Raw genomic sequence first — 18557 nt, forward strand, 5'->3', positions numbered from 1 at the left:
TGATCTGGGCCCCAGACAAAAGGTTCCTGTGTCCCCCCTTTGGTAGCTTCATATAAGGGTTTGGCCAAAAGAGCAAAGGAGGGAATCCATAACCGACAGTAGCTAGCTGCACCTAAGAAGCCTCGTAGCTCTTTGCGACTCTGGGGTAGAGGTATCTGGCACACAGTTTCTTTCCTTGCATTACTGAGAGACCGTTGATTCTTAGAGATTTCAAATCCTAGGAACTGGACTCGAGTTAAGCAGATCTGGGCCTTCTTGAATGAGACTTTATAGCCACAGGCATCAAGGAGACGGAGAAGGTTAAGGGTGCCCTGGGAACATCGATGAGGGTCAGGGGCACAAAGTAACAAGTCATCCACATATTGGATTAAGGTAAGGACCCCTTCTTGGGTGTCAAAGTTCTCTAAGTCTTTACCGAGGGCCTGTCCAAACAATGAAGGAGAATTTTTGTAGCCTTGGGGCAAACGAGTCCAAGTGTACTGACATGGGCTGGAGGCTCCAGGGGCTCTCCATTCGAAGGCAAAGATGTCTCTGGACTGGTGGTGAAGTCCAATACTGAAGAACGCATCTTTCAAATCCAAGACAGTAAACCATGCAGCCGTGGATGGAATCAGAGTCAGGATTGTATAGGGATTTGGCACTACAGGGTGGATAGCTTCTACTTGAGTATTCACTGCCCTCAGGTCTTGGACTGGGCGGTAATCAGGATTCTTGGGGTCTGGAGAAGGCTTAGGTACTGGAAGGATCGGAGTATTCCAGGCAGATTCACAGGGGATCAGGATGCCATCTTTCAGGAGTCTCTGAAAGTGTTTGGTTAACACTCTTCGGGCATCTTCACGAATAGGGTATTGACGCTCTCTCACTGGATTGGCAGTAGGTTTAAGGACCACAACTACAGGAGGTTGGTGTTTAGCAAAGCCTGGGGGATTATCTTCTGCCCATACAGTTGGCACTTCATTTCGGTAGTACAATTTATCCTGCACCTTTTCCTTGTCATAAAAAGCATCTTTATCAGTCTGATACTGGACTTCTTCAGGGTCACCATCAGGGTGTCTTCTAAATCCACATCCCATTAGGACCTCAGGAAGTCGCCACTCTTCTGTAGCATCAACCTCTAAATTACAACACACTAGTGAAGTTTGAGTCTCTGGAGGTAAGGACAGAAGTGCTGAGCCATCCGGAGTATCAAAGGTTATGGAGGCACGCATTTTAGATAAAAGATCTCTCCCAAGCAAATTAATCGGACAGCTGGGATTTAAGAGAAAACGGTGGGTGACCCGGTGACCTCCTAGAGAACAGGTTCTTGATTGGAGGTATGGGAGAGCAAGTTTCTTCCCTGCCATGCCTACAACTGTTAGGCTATCTTTAGTGGGCGGAGCAATGGGTGTCGTTACAATGGATACTTCAGCCCCCGTGTCTAACATGAAATCAACAGGATTTCCTTCAATATTTAAGCGGACCAAGGGCTCCCGAGGGCCACAATTGACAGAGCCCGGTCGCCCCTAATCATCATAGTTCATTCCGGCCATACCAACAAAGCCATCTTCCGACTTCCCTGCAGGGTAGGTGCGGCTGTACCGGCTTTCATTAACTTGCCCTCTTGGAAGGTGGTTAAAGCTCTGTCCTCTTCCTTGGCCTCTAGATCCTCCCCTCCCCCGGAGTCTGGACTGGCGGTTCGGACATTCGTTTTTCCAGTGGCCATCCGCTCTACAGTATGCACATTGGTCCCGGCCTAGGGTTCTAGGACCACGGGGCTCAAGGTTGGATGTTGGGGACGGGCGGTCATACTCATGGCCTTGGATCACTGCTGCTAAAATTGCTGCCTTTCGTCTATGCTTAGCTTCTTCTTCTTTCTTCTCTTCTTTATCTCTATTCACAAAAACCTTCTGGGCCACCTCAATTAATTGGGACACGTTCATCCCTTGGAACCCTTCTAACTTCTGTAATTTGCGTCTAATGTCAGGTGCAGCCTGGCTAACAAAAGATGCATTCACCATTGTACGGTTTGCTTCTTCCTCTGGGTCAAAAGGAGTGTAGAGGCGGTAAGCCTTGTACAGTCTTTCAAGGAAGGTATAGGGTGGCTCAGTTGGCTCTTGAATGACCTCCCTCAATTTAGCCATATTCATGGGCTTCTTTCCTGCTTCCTGGAGACCTAAGAGGATGGCAGTTCGGTATTCCTCTGATCTTCCTCTATCTGCATCTACATTGGGGTCCCAATTTGGGTCTATATCTGGGAAGCGGGCACGAACCCAGTCAGCTGCATTAGGCTGTTGGTCAGCAGGGACTCTGTTTTCAACAGTTTTCTTAGCAGCTGCCATGACTTTCCGCTTCTCTTCTGAAGTTAATAAAGCAGTAAGTAACTGGCTACAATCTCGCCAGGTAGGGGCATGTGTAGCCATAATTGTTGTAAACAGATCTGTCATGGGTCGGGGGTCTTCACTATATGGGGTCGTCTGTGTTCTCCAATTACAGAGATCGACAGTACTGAAAGGAGAATAGACCCATCTCATAATCCCATCCGCTCCTGCTGGAACTTGACGGAGAGGGCAGACTGTTGCTAAATTGCCAGTTTCCTGAGATTTGCCTACAGGCACTTTAAAAGGGTTCATTTCACTGAGTCCTGATGTAGGACTCCAATGAGTGGCGGGGCTCCAGGTCCCTGTTGTCGGATTTTTCTTAAGGACTGTCTTAGGTATGGGAGTGACAGGGGTCTCAGGTTCAGGAGCAGAGGCAGTAGCCAAACAGTCCACTAAGGATGGATAAATGGTGGAGACTGGCACTGAAGGGCTAAGCGCTTCACTGATTTGCAGTTCCTGAAGCTGCTCCTGGGCTGCAAGTTCTTGGGCGGCACGGGCCTGCGCAGTCTGTGATCTAGTCACTCTTGCTTCTGGGGGCGGAGTTGGAAGAGGAGGCGGTGGCAATGGCCCAGCAGAGTATGGTGGGGGCCAATCATCCTCCGGTGGCGGGCAAGTCACTTGGGGGCCTTGGGGCCTGCTTTCTGGGGTATTCAGGGTTGGACAAATTGCTGGCATAGTTCCTGGTGTTGGGCAAACTATAGGCTGGTTGGCTGCTGGGGCAGAGCCCTGTCGGGTTTTAAATCGCTTGGCCTTGGAAGGATTTTTCCTCACATATTCATACCAGCAGTAGACATAATGGAGCTGCTGATCGGAATGGTCCTCTTGGGGATCCGTAGCTGCCAGATAGACTCTGTGTAGCAGAGAGAGATCCATGGAGCCCTCTGGTGGCCATCCCACTGTAAACGCAGGCCAGTTTACCTCACAAAATGTCTGCAGACAGACTGGATTTAAAACTACGCCATGAGTGGCTGTGCCAAAAATTTCTTCAAAGTGCTTGAGCATAAACTGAAGAGGGGTTTTGGGCTTTGCCTGACTCCCTCCCATTTTGAACAGACAAAAGACAGACAGCTGGGTATACAGAGGGTGGGGTAAACAGGGAGAGTGGTAAGGGGTCCACTGCTCCTAGACACATAAAAGGGAGACCTTAACCACAAATGCTTCCACCTGTACCCGACTCAGATGCGATCTCTCGACTGAGAAATGCGAGCTTGAGGTGACCACAATTCAATTTGACTTTCTCCTATTACGGGAGTCCGCCTTTTCACACTCACACACCATGCATTCACTTCAACACAGATCCCACCCTGATCATAGGAAAGCCAAGGCTTTCCTAGCCTGCCTGACAGAAACTGACCCGATAGGAAGGTGATCAGGCTTCCTCTTCCCTTCAACTGAAGGGGACCGATACCGATTAATACTGACCTGACTCTGACCAGACTGGACTCCGGAGTCTTCCCCTGATGTTCTCCTCCTGGCTGAGTTCACTGAGCAAGCGACTTTGGTGAGAACCAGCCCTGGAGAGGAGTGAATGATCGGCTTTTCGAAATCGAAAATGGCGCCTTTGCCGCCAAACAGTCCTCAGTGAGGAGTGAGTGATCGGCTTTTCGAAATCGAAAATGGCGCCTTTGCCGCCAAACAGTCCTCAGGCAGTGCGGTTCACTTCAAAATCGTGGCTCAGGAGGGCCCCAACAACCCGGCCTTGGTTGGGTGCTCCCCCCTTTCCCGGTCAGGGAACCAGAAATGTAGCACGGAGAAAGGGGCCTAAGCCCAAGCACAGACCACCAGATCAACAGAAGGAGAAGAACTTTATTGGTGCCGGTTCAGTCAGCGAAGCACGCTTTAAACAGACTGAACCCAGAGCAACGCAGGCTCCAGGCTTTTATACTGCAACAAGGTTACACGTCACATTTTACATCACCAGAGTGGAATTTTCCATTGACTAGGCTTACTTTTCCCGCCCAACCAAACAAGCTCACTTCTGCCCCCTTATGACTGGAACATGAACAGCAACTATCCCCTTATATGGGCAAGGAATAATAATGCCTACTTCAGTGGGTTAGGTTGAGAGCACGTGACTGGGGATTCGAACCTGCGTTTCCCTTAACCATCCTCCTCAGGTCTTCTGAAGCACCTTCTGTTCCCCTCAGGTAGAGGATAGCCCTTTAGAAGAAGAAGAGATTGGATTTATACCCCACCTTTCACTCGGAGTCTCACAGCGGCTTACAAACTCCTTTCCCTTCCCCTCCCCACAACAGACACCCTGTGAGGTAGGTGGGGCTGAGAGAGCTCTTTCCAGAACTGCCCTTAAGAGAGAAGCTCTGACAGAACTATGGCAGCTGCAAGTGGAGGAGTGGGGAAATCAAACCCGGTTCTCCCAGATTAGAGTCCATGCACTTAACCACTACACCAAACTGGCTCTTTAATTGAGGAAGAAATGTTCTGCAGGAGAAACAAGTAGACCCCAAGAAACTCATGGGCACACGCCATATTGGGGGCACCACCCTAGCGTATTAATTTCTCTCTGTTTCCCCCTGCAGATTGGAGAGCACGTATGGCTTGACCATTGCCACAAGAGGTGCCACTGTGACGGCCCCTCCAGATTCCACTGCATTCCGGGTGGCTGTAGCCCTGGCCAGAAGTGTGCCACAAAGGATGGGAAACTGGGATGTCAGAACCAGCTGGCCACCTGCACGGTGACCGGCGACCCCCATTACTTCACGTTTGATGGGGCCGTGGTGCATTTCCAGGGTCCTTGTGCCTATGAGCTCTCGAGGACTTGCCACGCCTCCCCTCACTTCTTCCGCGTGGTGGCCAAGAACCGGAGTCGCGGTGGAAACCCTCGTGTGTCTTTCATGACCCAAGTGGAGGTCTGGCTGCAGAATGGATCGCTGAGCGCCCACATCGTTCTAAGGAATGGTCAAATAGTGGAGGTATGTTGGCTCATGAAAACATGTGCGCTGTGTAGGGTTGCCGGTTCCCCACTGGTTGCTGGTGGGGGATTGGGGGGTGGGTTTGCCAGCTCCAAGTATGGGAATGCCTGGAGATTTGGGGGTGGAGCCTGGGGAGGACAGGGACCTCAGTGGGGTACAGTGCGATAGAGTCCACCCTCCAAAGCATCTATTTTCTTTGTAGTCTGGAGACGGCTTTAATTCCAGGGGCTCCCGAGGATCCACCTGAAGGCTAGTGCCAACATGAACTTAGTGAAACCCAGGGCTATTTTTGGGCAGGAACACACAGGAACGGAGTTCCGGCTGGCTCCCAAGTTGGCCACACCCAGCAGAACTATTAGCATAATAGGCCACACCCAACAGCAGAAAGCCATTAGGATTGGCTACATTAGGGGTGTGTGGCCTAACATGCAAAGGAGTTCCTGCTACAAAAAAAGGCCCTGGGTTTGGACAACAAACAAGGTAAACGGAATAAGAAGCAAAAGGTGGGTGTGGCTGGATGAGCACACTTCTGGTAACATGGGGGAATGGCCTAATATGCCAATGAGCTGTGCAGTCAGGGGTGTGGCCTATTATGCTAATGAGTTCCTGCTGGGCTTTTTCTACAAAAAAAGCCCTGGTGCAACCGAACTTCCGTTTTATTTTGCTACAATAGACTTACACAGCTACCCCTCGGGAAGCATCTAAACTAATCGTCACCCATTCTGATCCAGGGTATATACCTCTTAGAGCGACCTGGATTCAGGCACAGGTTGCAGTTGAACAGGTTTCAGTAGAACACTAGAAAAATGTTCGCAGAAGATTGTATTCCACATGCTCAGTGTAGACGTATCCCATGGCAGCTTTGCAGGAGTGAAGTACAGCAAAGTTTGAGTCCAGTGGCACCTTGAAGACCAGCAAAGCCCACTTCTTCAGATAAATGGAATAAAATCTCCTCAGGGGCTACTTACGGGAAAACAAGAGGATGGGGGCAGCAGTTAAGAGGGGCCACTTAGAGCCAAGATGCAGCTGCAGAACTGAAATTGGATCAGGTGGACAGTCGGATCAATAAAAGGTAAAGGTTCCCTTGCTCGAAAGCCAGTCGAGTCCGACTCTAGGGTTGGTGCTCATCTCCGTTTCAAAGCTGAAGAGCCAGCGCTGTCCGAAGACGTTTCCGTGGTCATGTGGCCGGCATGACTAAACACCAAGGTGCACGGAACGCTGTTACCTTCCCACCGAAGTGGTACCTATTTATCTACTTGCAATGTCTTGCTTTCGAACTGCTAGGTTGGCAGGAGCTGGAACTAGAGACAGGGAGCTCAATCAATCAATCAATGGGTAGCAGCAAATTAACACGTAAATGCAAGAGTTGACAAAAAGATGTCAGAATGAAGCTAGAGTCCAGCAGTAACCCCAAGTAGTTTTGGGGTTTGGATACTACCCAGGGCTTTTTTCTTTTACTTTTTGATAAAGAGATGCCGGAACTCTCAAGGGGGAATTGAAGTTTTCAATCTGTATACTGAAAACTCCTGGCCTTTTACACATTTTAAAAATAATTTTGTCAAAGAGGTTCCGAAACTCCATTCCGGCGAATTCCACCAGAAGAAAAGCCCTGATACTACCTACTTAGGAGACCTCCTGGAAACGGAGTGTACATGAACCTGTACACTGTAATTTAACATTGTAATTTAACATTTTATATTTTTTTATTGTTTTACTTGGCATTATGCCCTGTTAGCCGCCCTGAGCCTTCGGGGAGGGCGGGATAGAAATCTAAATAAATAAATAAATAAATAAAAACCTACCCGTACACTCTGATCATCTTCAGAGAACCTGCTTCGGTTTCCCCCGGCCATCTGAAGCTCGACAGGTGGCAATCCAACAAAGGGCCTTCTCAGTGGTGACACCGAAACTTCAGAACTCTCTCTCCAGGGAGATTCACCTGCTGCCCTCTATTGGTGTCATCTGCCAGCAGATGAACGCTTTTTTTGTTTCATCTGGCATACCCCCAATAACACTTACTGGCCCTACTTCTAGTGCTGTTTGTTTATGTGTTTTAACTGAACAACTTTATACGTTTAGCTGTATTTTAAATTGCTTAAATGTTTTAATGGGTTTTTTTTACGTCTGCTGCCTTGTGGACCCTGATTGAGTAGAAAGGCAGCACAAAAATGTTCTAAACAAATTGATTAAAATAAATACATCCCCTTGACATCCATTATGCAAGAGAAATTAAACAATCTTATCGGTCTAGATACTTATACCCCACTTTTTCTCCCTGTTGGGGACCCAAAGCGGCTTACAACATTGGTCTCATGTCAGTTAACACTGCCATGTTGCTGGAATGTGTGGAGGAGGAAACCACCTTGCTCTGCTTGCTACACACAGAGTTTCACTGTCTGGGTATTATTTACTTTCTTGACCTTGGGATGTTCCAGCTGCTGTCAGCCTTTGCTGGGAACCAACGGCTTTTGCATTTTGCCCGCTCTCTTTCCTTGCGCGTGCAAACTATGCTTATTGGCTTCAGCTTGTAAAGGGGGGTGTTTGGTCCTAGTATAACTCAGGGTGCCATACTGTTCCCGCGCATTCCTGACATAAGCAGTACACGTGTCATAGTCCTGGTGTACCAATAAACAGAATTCTTCTTATGAAGCACTGTGTTGTGTGACCTGACTATCGAACACTGACATCTCCTCTGGTATATTTTGTCCTCACAACAGCAACACTGTGAGATGAATCAAGATGGGTAGCCGTGCTAGTCTGTCTGCAGCAGCAGAAAAGAGCAAGAGTCCAGTAGCACCTTAAAGACTAAAAAAAATTGTGGCAGGGTGCGGGCTTTTGTGAGTCACTGCTCCGTTCTTCTGATATCTGACAAAGTGAGCAGTGACTCACGAAAGCTCATTCCCCTGCCACATATTTTGCTAGCCTTTAAGGTGCTACTGGACTGTAGCTCTTTCCTACTGTGAGATAAGTTAGTCTCATGGAGAGTGACTGGCCCTGTGGTCATCCAACGGGCTTCCATGGCACGATCCTAGTCGCACACTCCACTATACCACAATGGTTCTCCAGGGAGAGCCAGATGTCTCCCCTCAAGCAATGCTGCTAGTGCAGAGGTATTGTGTGATTTCCAGTGCTCAGTCATTGGACAGGTTGCACATCTGTTGCTCAGGCTCTGCAGAAAGGTGGTTCCTATTGGTAAGTGATGTATTCCAGGGCTCTTTTTGTAGAAAAAGCCCAGCAGGAACTCATTAGCATAATAAGCCACACCCAACAGCAGGGACTCATTAGCATATTGGGCCACACCCCTGACAGCACAGCTCATTAGCACATTAGGCCGCACCCCATGTTACCAGAAGTGTGGTTATCCAGCCACACCCACCTTTTGCTTCTTATTCTGTTTACCTTGTTTGTTGCCAAAACCCAGGGCTTTTTTTTGAAGCAGGAACTCCTTTGCATGTTAGGCCACACACCCCTAATGTAGCTGATCCTAATGAGTTTCTGCTTTGGGGTGTGGCCTATTATGCTAATGAGTTCCTGCCAGGCGTGGCCAACTCTGGAGCCAGCCGGAACTCCATTCCTGTGCGTTCCTGCCCAAAAATAGCCCTGATGTATTCTAATTGTGAAATTGCCGCCCATCACTGGTTTGATTCGATGGTGGTGCTTACCGGCCCCAATGCTGTGTTCCTCTTTTCTAGGTTAACCAGCAGAGAGTGCAGGTGCCCCACATCCTGGGGTCCCTGGGCAACATCTCCAGGATCGAAAACATGCTGATGGTCAAGACGGCAGCCAATATGGAGATCCAGTATAACGGCCGCCACACTTTGTTCATCCACGTGGGACCAGAGTACCAGGGGAAACTGTGTGGGATGTGTGGGAATTTCAATGGCATCCATGAAGACGACAAAGTCCTGCCTGATGGGAACAGGGCCCAGAATGACGCACAGTTGGGCAGTGCCTGGAAAACTGAGACCAGCCCAGGAGAGTGAAAGGGGAACACGTTGCACTGATTTAATATGATGCCTTACAAAGCACTGCGTGTGTGTCTTTTGCAGGATCAAGCCGAGAGAAAAAATAAAGGACACGTATAAAGAGGAGGGGAAAATAAGATTTTTTTCCCCATTTGTTTGCTTTCTGTCCTGCAGGAAGGCACACAGGGGTGTAGCCAGAAAATATTGGGTGGTGGGGCGTTAGGAAATCTGGGAGGGGGTGGGGGGGAAGAGAGAGAGATCCTGTTGGCAGGCAGGTGAAGAAGAGAAGGGTCTTTCCTTACCTGCTGGCACAACCCCCACAGTGGGAGTCGTGGGGCATGGTTGTTGTTGTTCAGTCGCACAGTCAAGTCCGACTCTTCGCGACCCCATGGACAAGATCCCGCCAGGCCTTCCGGTCTTCCGCCGTCCTCTGAAGTTTGCTCAACTTCATGTTCATTGCATCGATGACACTGTCTAACCATCTCATCCTTTGCCGTCCCCGTCTTCTTTGACCTTCAGTCTTTCCCAGCATCAGGGTCTTCTCCAGGGAGTGCTCCCTTCTCATTTGGTGGTCAAAGTATTTGAGCTTCAGTTTCATTATCTGGCCTTCCAGGGAACAGTCAGGGTTGATTTCTTTTAGGATTGACTGATTTGATCTTCTTATTTATTTATTTATTTATTTATTTGATTTTTCTCCCGCCCTCCCGCCAAAGCGGCTCAGGGCAGCTTACAACAATTAAAAACCAGTAAAGATTAATGCAGTACATCTAAAAATAATCAATAAAATAGCCAATATAACTTATTAACAATAAAATTACAATTAGAGCATTACAATTTGCACATGGCGGCCGTCCATATAAAGTGCTAGAGTGTTTGATCTAGGCTGTTAAACGCTTGGTGGAATAGCTCAGTCTTTACCGCTCTGCGGAATTGATGGAGATCCCGCAGAGCGCGGATTTCGTTCGGGAGCTGATTCCACCATACTGGTGCAGCTAAGGAAAATGCCCTGGTTCTCGTCGCTGTTAAGGGACTCTCAAGAGTCTTCTCCAGCACCACAGTTCAAAAGAATCTATTCTTCGGCGCTCGGCCTTCCTTATAGTCCAACTCTCGCAGCCATACATGACGACTGGGAATACCATTGCTTTGACCATGCGGACTTTTGTTGGCAGGGTGATGTCTCTACTTTTTATCATGCTGTTTAGGTTCGCCATCGCTTTCCTCCCAAGGAGCAGGCGTCTTTTAATTTCATGGCTGCTGTCACAGTCTGCGGTGATCTGGGATCCCAGGAACGTAAAGGCCCCTAAATGCTCCACTGGGGCTACAGGCCTGGAGGCACATACAACAAGCAGTGGGAGGGGACACAGAAAGTGCGGGAGGGGATGGTGGCCACTGTGGGGTGGGGATAAGCAAAACTCAGGGGGGGACCACCAGGTGGACTTTTCCGCTCAGGCAGCAGAGGCATCCACAGCATCGGTGACCGCGCCACGATAGCGATCTGCCATAATGGTTGAGTGGAATCTCCAGTTGCAGCATATCTCCGAATATTAACAGTTGGGGGCCCAACAGTGAAGGGAAGGAATAATGTGTTCTTATTATGTTTTTTTATTTTATTTTTAAAAAACTAGATGTAAAAGATATACAAAAGGAAAAGAAGGGTTATGCAACTAATTATATATATCAACGGTCATTATACTTTACAAGATATATAAAACAGAAAATAGTTTTCCCCGACATCCCCTTCATTATAATTTTATGATGGTTTTTTTATAGAATACATTAATCCTTACTTCAGACATCTTAAATTTCAAATGTCATAGCTCATCTATTTAGCAACTTTATTATTAGTTTCATCATTACTCCATATTCTATATTACGTAGTTCATCATTTCTGCACACTAGCTACAGCTTTTGATATGCCAAAATTTAAAGGAAAGTCTATTGCATACCTCACAATTAAAAATATAAGCTATTTTTGTTCACTTCCTTCTACATTTATGTTCAAAACTTGTTCTCATTCGAAAGAATACTGTCTTCCAATGCTCCCTCTAAGCTGTGGAGAGCAAAAATTCTGCTTTGTGAGCTACTGGCGTCAACGTTGCGAGAGAGCGATTTGGCTACTGCACAAATTAGTTTGCTCTGGAGCCCGCCTTCCTGAGCTAAGACAAAAATGTGTGAGCCAGAGGCTAAAAAACTGTGAGCTAGCTCACGCTAGCTCAGCTTAGAGGGAACACTGCTGTCGTCTTAACTTGCTTGTGGGCTTCCCAGAGGCACCTGTCTAGCCACTTGTAGGAAACAGGACGCTATACATGGCGGGCGTTTAGTGAGAGGCAGCAGGGTCCAGCTTTTTGTTCTTGTAATGATGATGTCATGCAGACAGGCAGGCTGTCCTCCCAGACCAGCTAATACAGGTGCAAGCAGATGTATGGAAGTTCCATCATGTTGCCCAGGGCTCTTTTTGTAGAAAAAGCCCAGCAGGAACTCATTAGCATAATAGGCCACACCCAACAGCAAAACTCATTAGCATATTGGGCCACACCCTGACAGCACCACTCATTAGCACATTAGGCCACACCCCCATGTCACCAGAAGTGTGGACATCCAGCCACACCCACCTTTCCCTTCTTATTCTGTTTACCTTGTTTGTTGTCAAAACGGTCCAGGGCTTTTTTTGTAGCAGGAACTCCTTTGCATGTTAGGCCACACACCCCTACTGTAGCCAATCCTAATGAGTTTCTGCTATTGGGTGTGGCCTAATATGCTAATGAGTTCCTGCTGGGTGTGGCCAACTCAGGTGCCAGCCGGAACTCCGTTCCTGTGCGTTCCTGCCCAAAAATAGCCCTGATGTTGCCACTGATTTATGGCAACTCCAGCAAGGGGCCTTCGAGGCAAATGAGAAGCAGAGGGGGGTGAAAGTCATGGGCTGTGCTCTGGCACATAGTCATCTCTAGATGTACCATGGTGTTCTTTATTTTCAATGTCTAGCCTCCTGGATTCCTAAGACTTGAGGAAGTGTCCTGAAATGTATAAAAATGATAAATCTCCACCACCTATTTATTTAACTCTGGCGCTAGATAGAAGAGTCACATGAAGCTGTCTTCTTCTGAGTCAGATCCATGGTCCACCAAGGCCAGTATTGTCTACTCTGACTGGTAGTGTCTCTCCAGGTCTCTATTTGAGATCTTTCAAATCGGTTCCTACCAGGTCCTTTTAACTGGAGATGCTGGAAAGTGAACCTCAGACCTTCTGTATGCAAATCTCCACCCTCTGTTCATTTTACTCTGCTGCTAGACAGAAGTGTCATATGAAGCTGCCATCTTCTGAGACAGACCACTAGTCCATCAAGGTCAGTATCAGGGGTCATTTTGTAGAAAAAGAGGTGCAGGAGCTCATTAGAATAACTTATGAGCATAACTCATTTGCATATGCCACACCCCCTGACATCACCGGAAGTGTGTCAGAAGGCAACACTCACCGCTCAGGCTCCACTGAACTGTTTTGGATTGCCAGCTATTGGGGGGAGGGGGAACGTGCAGATCTGCACTTACAGAGGAGGGAGAGCTTGTACCTGAAGGTGGGCCAGGGGGGCTCTGCAACTTACCTGGCTGCTTCTTGCTCCTTGTGGCCCAACTGAGGGCTGCTGGGAGCAGGGGGTGGGGTTTGTTGCATGTGCTCGCCCCCTGGGCTCCTTACTGCCGGAGCTCCGTTCCTGTGCGCTCCTGCAGGAAATGACCCCTGGGCAGTATTATCTTGTAGCTAGGGGATTTGGGGGGAGGGGGCCTCAGGGGGCCTGCCATCTGATTAAATGAAAGCACAGGGCAGGTAGTAAGTTGGAGCACTTTGGGGGCAGCCCGGGAGGGAGGGGGCCCAGAAGAAACACGAGGGGGCCAAGTCCCGTGGGCCCCGTGGTAGCTACAGGCCAGACACTGACTAGCAGCAGCTCACCAGTACAGAATTTTTGTCAGTTCCCACCAAGTCCTTTTAACAAGAGGTGCCAGGGATTGAACCTGGGACTTTCTGTAAGCAAAGCAGATGCTTTGCCACAGAGCCACAGGTCCTCCCCTCAGTCTGCTTGGGGTAAGGTCTCTTGCTTTCTCTTTTCAGGTGCTTACATGACACTGCAACTCTACAGCCCTGCAGAGGTCCTCAGGAATATGAAGGACTCTGAGAAGAGGAGGAGGAAGAGGAAGAAGAAGAGGAGGAGGAGAAGGGAGAAGAAGAAGAAGAACAGGAGAAGGAGATTGGATTTCTACCCCACCCTTCACTTGGAGTCTCAGAGTGGCGTACAATCTCCTTCCCTTCCACTCCCCACAACAGACACCCTGTGAGGTAGGTGGAGCTGAGAGAGCTCTGAGAGAACTGTGACTGGCCAAGGGTTACCCAGCTGTCTTCATGTGAAGGAGCGGGGAATCAAACTCGGTTCTCTAGATTAGAGTCCACTGCTCTTAACCACTACACCAAACTGGCTCTGTAGGGACCCTGTAGAGACTTTTTGCTGAGTGCCACTAGTATGTGGACCCTTCTCGTTTTTATTCAGCCTGCCTGTATGACCTTTGCCACTATGGGATGGCCAATGGAATGCTCTGTCCAGTGCTGTGAATACCAGTTCCCTCAGCAACCTGGACCATCTTCTGGACCATGGGAACATCTCTGTACTAAACCTTACAGTTCAAAAAGGTGTTTTCCTTTCTAATCCTTCTGCCCGGAGTGAGATTTTCCACCACAGGCAAACTGAAACCCTATAGACATGAGTATATAGACGACTAGAGATTGCAGTGTGAGTTAATATCCTGTGACTTGCCTTAATCATTGGTGAGAGGAGGGGATAGGCTTGCCAAGTCCCCCCAGGGGGTGGGGAAACCCCCGCCACAGAGGCCCGTTCCCCGCCGGCGGCGGATCAGGCCCTGGGGGGAACTCCACCCCGACATGCATGTTGCCCGGAGGTGACGCGGGCACGCCAGGCACGCTGGGGGCGGGGCCACGGTCATCCAAGGGAAAACTCTATTTCTGCCACAGTCTTTTTCTGCCCCAAAGATTACAGCCCCACCCAAATGTCTGGTTATGGAAAACCAACCCTGTTGGCTGTGTATAGTTTGTACCATCTGTTGCGGTAAGTAGGCTCCTGCTATGTAATTATTGCTTTTGCTTCACGCGTCATGTTAATCAGGGGTCATTTCGTAGAAAAAGAGGTACAGGAGCTCATTAGAATAACTTATTAGCATAACACATTTGCATATGCCACACCCCCTGACATCACCGGATGTGTGTCAGAAGGCAACACCCACCACTCAGGCTCCACTGGACTGTTTTGGATTGCTAGCTATTGGGGGGGGGGAACGTGCAGATCTGTCCTCACAGAGAAGGGAGAGCTTGTACCAGAAGGCGGGCCGGGGGGAGGCTCTGCAACTTACCTGGCTTCTTCTTGTTCCTCATGGCCCGACTGAGGGCTGCTGGGAGCAGGGGACGGGGCTTTTGCATGTGCCCGCCCCGAGCTCCTTACTGCCGGAGCTCCGCTCCCGTGCGCTCCTGCAGGAAATGACCCCTGATGTTAATACTTGTGCTGTGCTTCACCTCTGGTTGGTTTCCCGGATCTCTACAAGTAAAATGCCTATTGCATTGTCTTTCGGATGTCCCACTTTGCCGATCGTACAGGTCTATGTCTGTGTAGTCCACATTGAGTCCCAGTGAGAAAGGTGGACCATAAACATGGCAAATAAATAACATAACATAACATAGCTAAATCTGTCCCACTTCCAGTAGCATCTCTAAACAGGGCCCCACTGGCCCCAGCAGAGGGGCACAACTGTGCTTCAAGTTGCCCAGTCTGAGATCCAGAGGAGTTTCTTCTTACAAAATGTCTGCATCCAGACTTGCAAGATCATCTGAATTTGTTGTTATCCTCCTGATGCTGCCATCCCATTGGCTCCCATTGGGCTCAGTGTCTGCCCTGACAAAGGAAGTAACAACTGGTCATCAGCAACCCTGCTTTTAGAAACAAGGCCAGATAACTACACATCTACTTTCTGTTTACAGGGTTGCTCGACTGAGCAATATAGTTCCCCATGAGCAATAAGATTTGTATGGAAGGTCAGCTGCTACCATTCAAAAAATATTTGCACATCTGCTTTGCAGCAGTTAAGCATCTGGAGAGTAGAGGTGTCTGGTGCATTTGCCTGCTGGCTGTGGACGCTGACAGTGACACTGTTGGCCCTCCATAGAAATTGGGTGGTCAGCTGTGTGAGACAGGATGCTTGACTAGATGGACAACTGATCTGATGCCGCAGGGCTCTTCTTATGGTCTTAGAGTCATGTTTAACCTTCTACGCCAGAGAAGAGCTTCTCCAAGAAATGGCTACTGGTTCATAAGATGGCCAAGCATCGTGAGCAGGGTAAATTCACATCCTGAAAACGGGTGATTTACAAATATCTTTGATATAACTACTAATGAGATTTTTTCTCCACCCAGGGCAGGGACAACTTCATCTCCTTCTCCCGCTGCCTGCTGTTCAGCTACGGTTTCCCCTCTGAAAGGTTAACAGCTGGCTGATCCCACTTGTACCAGACCACTTGTGGACACATAAGAACATAAGAAAATCAGACCAATAGTCCAGCATCCTGTCTCACACAGGGGCCAACCAGTTCCTCAGGACTGCCAACAGCAGGGCATCGAGACCGAGGCCTTCCCCTGACATTGCCTCCCAGCTCTGGGAGTCAGAGACTTTGTGCCTCTGAATGTCTCAGTCACTATGACTAATAGCCACTGATAGATTTATCCTCAATGAATCTATCTAATCCTCTTTTAAAGCTTTTTATTCCTGTGGCCATCACAACATCTTCTAATGGATGCAGTTCAAATTGGTGGCCATCTTTGGCTCCACCCACAAGAGCTCCACCCACAAGCTGATTTCTACCGGCTAGGGTGGTTGCTTTTAATTTCCTGTCCAGGTTCGGAGAGAGTTCTATAAGCGAAGCATCACTTAATGGCAGCGCCTTATCACTCACACGACCACCTGCTGGATGCAGCCAGGGCTATTTTGGGGCAGGAACACATAGGAACGGAGTTGTGGCTGGCTTCTGAGTTGGCCACACCCAGCAGGAACTCATTAGCATAATAGGCCACACCCAACAGCAGGAACTCATTAGGATTGGCTATATTAGGGGTGTGTGGCCTAACATGCAAAGGAGTTCCTGCTACAAAAAAGCCCTTGGTTTTGACAACAAACAAGGTAAATAGAATAAGAAGCAAAAGGTGGGTGTGGCTGGATGACCACACTTTTGGTAACATGGGGGGGCGGCCTAATGGGCTAATGAGCTGTGCTGTCCGGGGTGTGGCCTAATATGCTAATGAGTTCCTGCTGTTGGGTGTGGCCTATTATGCTAATGAGTTCCTGCTGGGCTTTTTCTACAAAAAGAGCCCTGCATATGCCTAAGCTGCAGAGTTCAAATTGTTAAAGGAGCTGCCCCTGGAGACTGGCCTGTCCCTGTCAGTCATTGTCTTCTCCCAGTGGCAAAGCCTTATCTCTCATGCCCACCCACTGGAGACATGTGTCGAGGGTGCAGGGAGTGCATGATTACCCGGGAGTAAGCCCCACTGAACAAAGCTAGACTGATTTTCTGAGCAAGCATATCAAGGATCCAGGGCCGGCTCACTCACTAGGCGGACTAGGCGATCGCCTAGAGCGGGCTGGCCCTTAGGGGCACCAAACTGCACCCGGCCCTATACTCTGGGAGTTTCTTGATTATTTGTGTTTTTCATTCTTCCTAAAATGCATTTATTTTTTAAAATTGGTGGGTGCACCGGTGGGGGGGGGCACCAGAAGGGATCCCCGCCTAGGGTGCAAAATAAGCTGGGGCCGGCCCTGCAAGGATCACACTGGCAATCCTTGATCGGTGTGATGTATTATCCGTACCCCTTGATGGAGCCAGCCTCACATCTATGGCTGACAAGCAAGGGGACTGACGGCTGCACATTTCTTCTTCTGCAGGGCTCCGGCTGGTTGGCTGCCCCTCGTCCTCTTCCACTGTCCTGCTTCTGCTGACGCGAGTCAGTTCTTCTTGCCTGACGGGCAGCGAATGCCTTCGGGAGTCTTTCAGGGCTTGCCAGCAAGCAGTGAGTTCCTGTAAATGAAAGTGCCCCACTTGGATTCCTCTGGGTTTAAAGCTGAGCGGGGTGTCAGAGACAGAGCACAGCTATTGTTTACCCATGAGCGCTCGTCCACAGATGAAAGAGAGCAAAGCTGGGAGCGTCTGATCTTTCCAAAAGCTTTGGCTTGGCTCTCTCTCAGGTCCTTCAGAACTATCCTTTGAACCTTGTATGGTGTGCAGAAAGCTTACAGAGGCATTGTGTTTTGTCTCCCTCTTTATAACACGAGACCTTGATTTTTTTTTAAAAAAAATTTATTTAACTTTCAGCTTATATACCGCTCTAACCCCGAAGGGTCTCTGAGCGGTTTACAGATAATTTAATTTCCTATCTAGGGCCACATTTTTTGTAGGGGGTGACTGCCTATCAGCACCCAGGCAGGGGAGTCCTGTTGTCAAATGGTTTCTTCCAGGCGGGCTTCAGATGGTATTCTTTCTCGGTGTTTTTTCCTCTCCTGGTGCCTCGGAGCAGGTCTTTAAGTCAGTGACTCTCTCTGGTGGACCCATCACGGTGCACGGCCCCACGCCAGACGCAGCTCCGGCTCACGTCCTTTCCGGCTCTGCCACGTCGTGCCGACACGCCACCACGCCTCCGTGATTTTGTCATCACCCGGACTCCACCGCTCGATGTTACACTCGCCAGGCTCGCCAGGGTCATTCCGCCACCGCTCGCTCGCCATCCACGAGGAGAAGGGTGCCCCCTGCCACCTAGGGGCAGGTACCCAATTTATCTACTTGCATTACGCTTTCGAGCCGCTGGGTGGGCGGGAGCTGGGACTAGGACCAGGAGCTCACCCCGGCCGTGGTGGGTCTTGAACAGCCTTAATGGCTGTTCACTAATGTTAAGGCAGGCATTCTACTGCCTGCGCCACCGCTCCCGCCTTCATTCCTCCCTCTTGAGGAAATGAGCCAATGAAACTGGCTCACAGCAGATACAGGAGTGTCGAGCATGTTTTTTTCCACTACAGCTCGTTAATGGACAGACTCCCTGCCCCGTGATCTGATAACGACCACTAATTGAAAAGAGGATTAGACCAGGGGTCCCCAACCTGGTGCCCCTGGGAACCATGGCGCCTGCTCATCCCTTTCCTGATGCCCTCCAAAATGGGTGGCACTAGGTGGGACTTTTGCCTAGCAAGGTTTCTGATTGGCCATTGGGGATGTGA

General features: G+C 49.2%; 1 protein-coding gene across 1 annotated transcript in view; it reads left to right on the top strand.

Moving 5' to 3' along the window:
* Positions 1-15616: 15616 nt before the first annotated feature.
* Positions 15617-18557, top strand: part of SIRT6 (sirtuin 6) — a 64971-nt gene continuing 62030 nt past the window's right edge. Inside the window, exons 1-3 of the mRNA XM_015420527.1 lie at positions 15617-15638; positions 17235-17359; positions 17864-17985. Coding sequence (XP_015276013.1) covers positions 15617-15638; positions 17235-17359; positions 17864-17985 — 269 coding nt within the window. The remainder of the gene's footprint in view (positions 15639-17234; positions 17360-17863; positions 17986-18557) is intronic.

Source organism: Gekko japonicus, unplaced genomic scaffold (genome assembly GCF_001447785.1).
Source record: "Gekko japonicus isolate JY-2015 unplaced genomic scaffold, Gekko_japonicus_V1.1 scaffold632, whole genome shotgun sequence".
NCBI lineage: Eukaryota > Metazoa > Chordata > Lepidosauria > Squamata > Gekkonidae > Gekko > Gekko japonicus.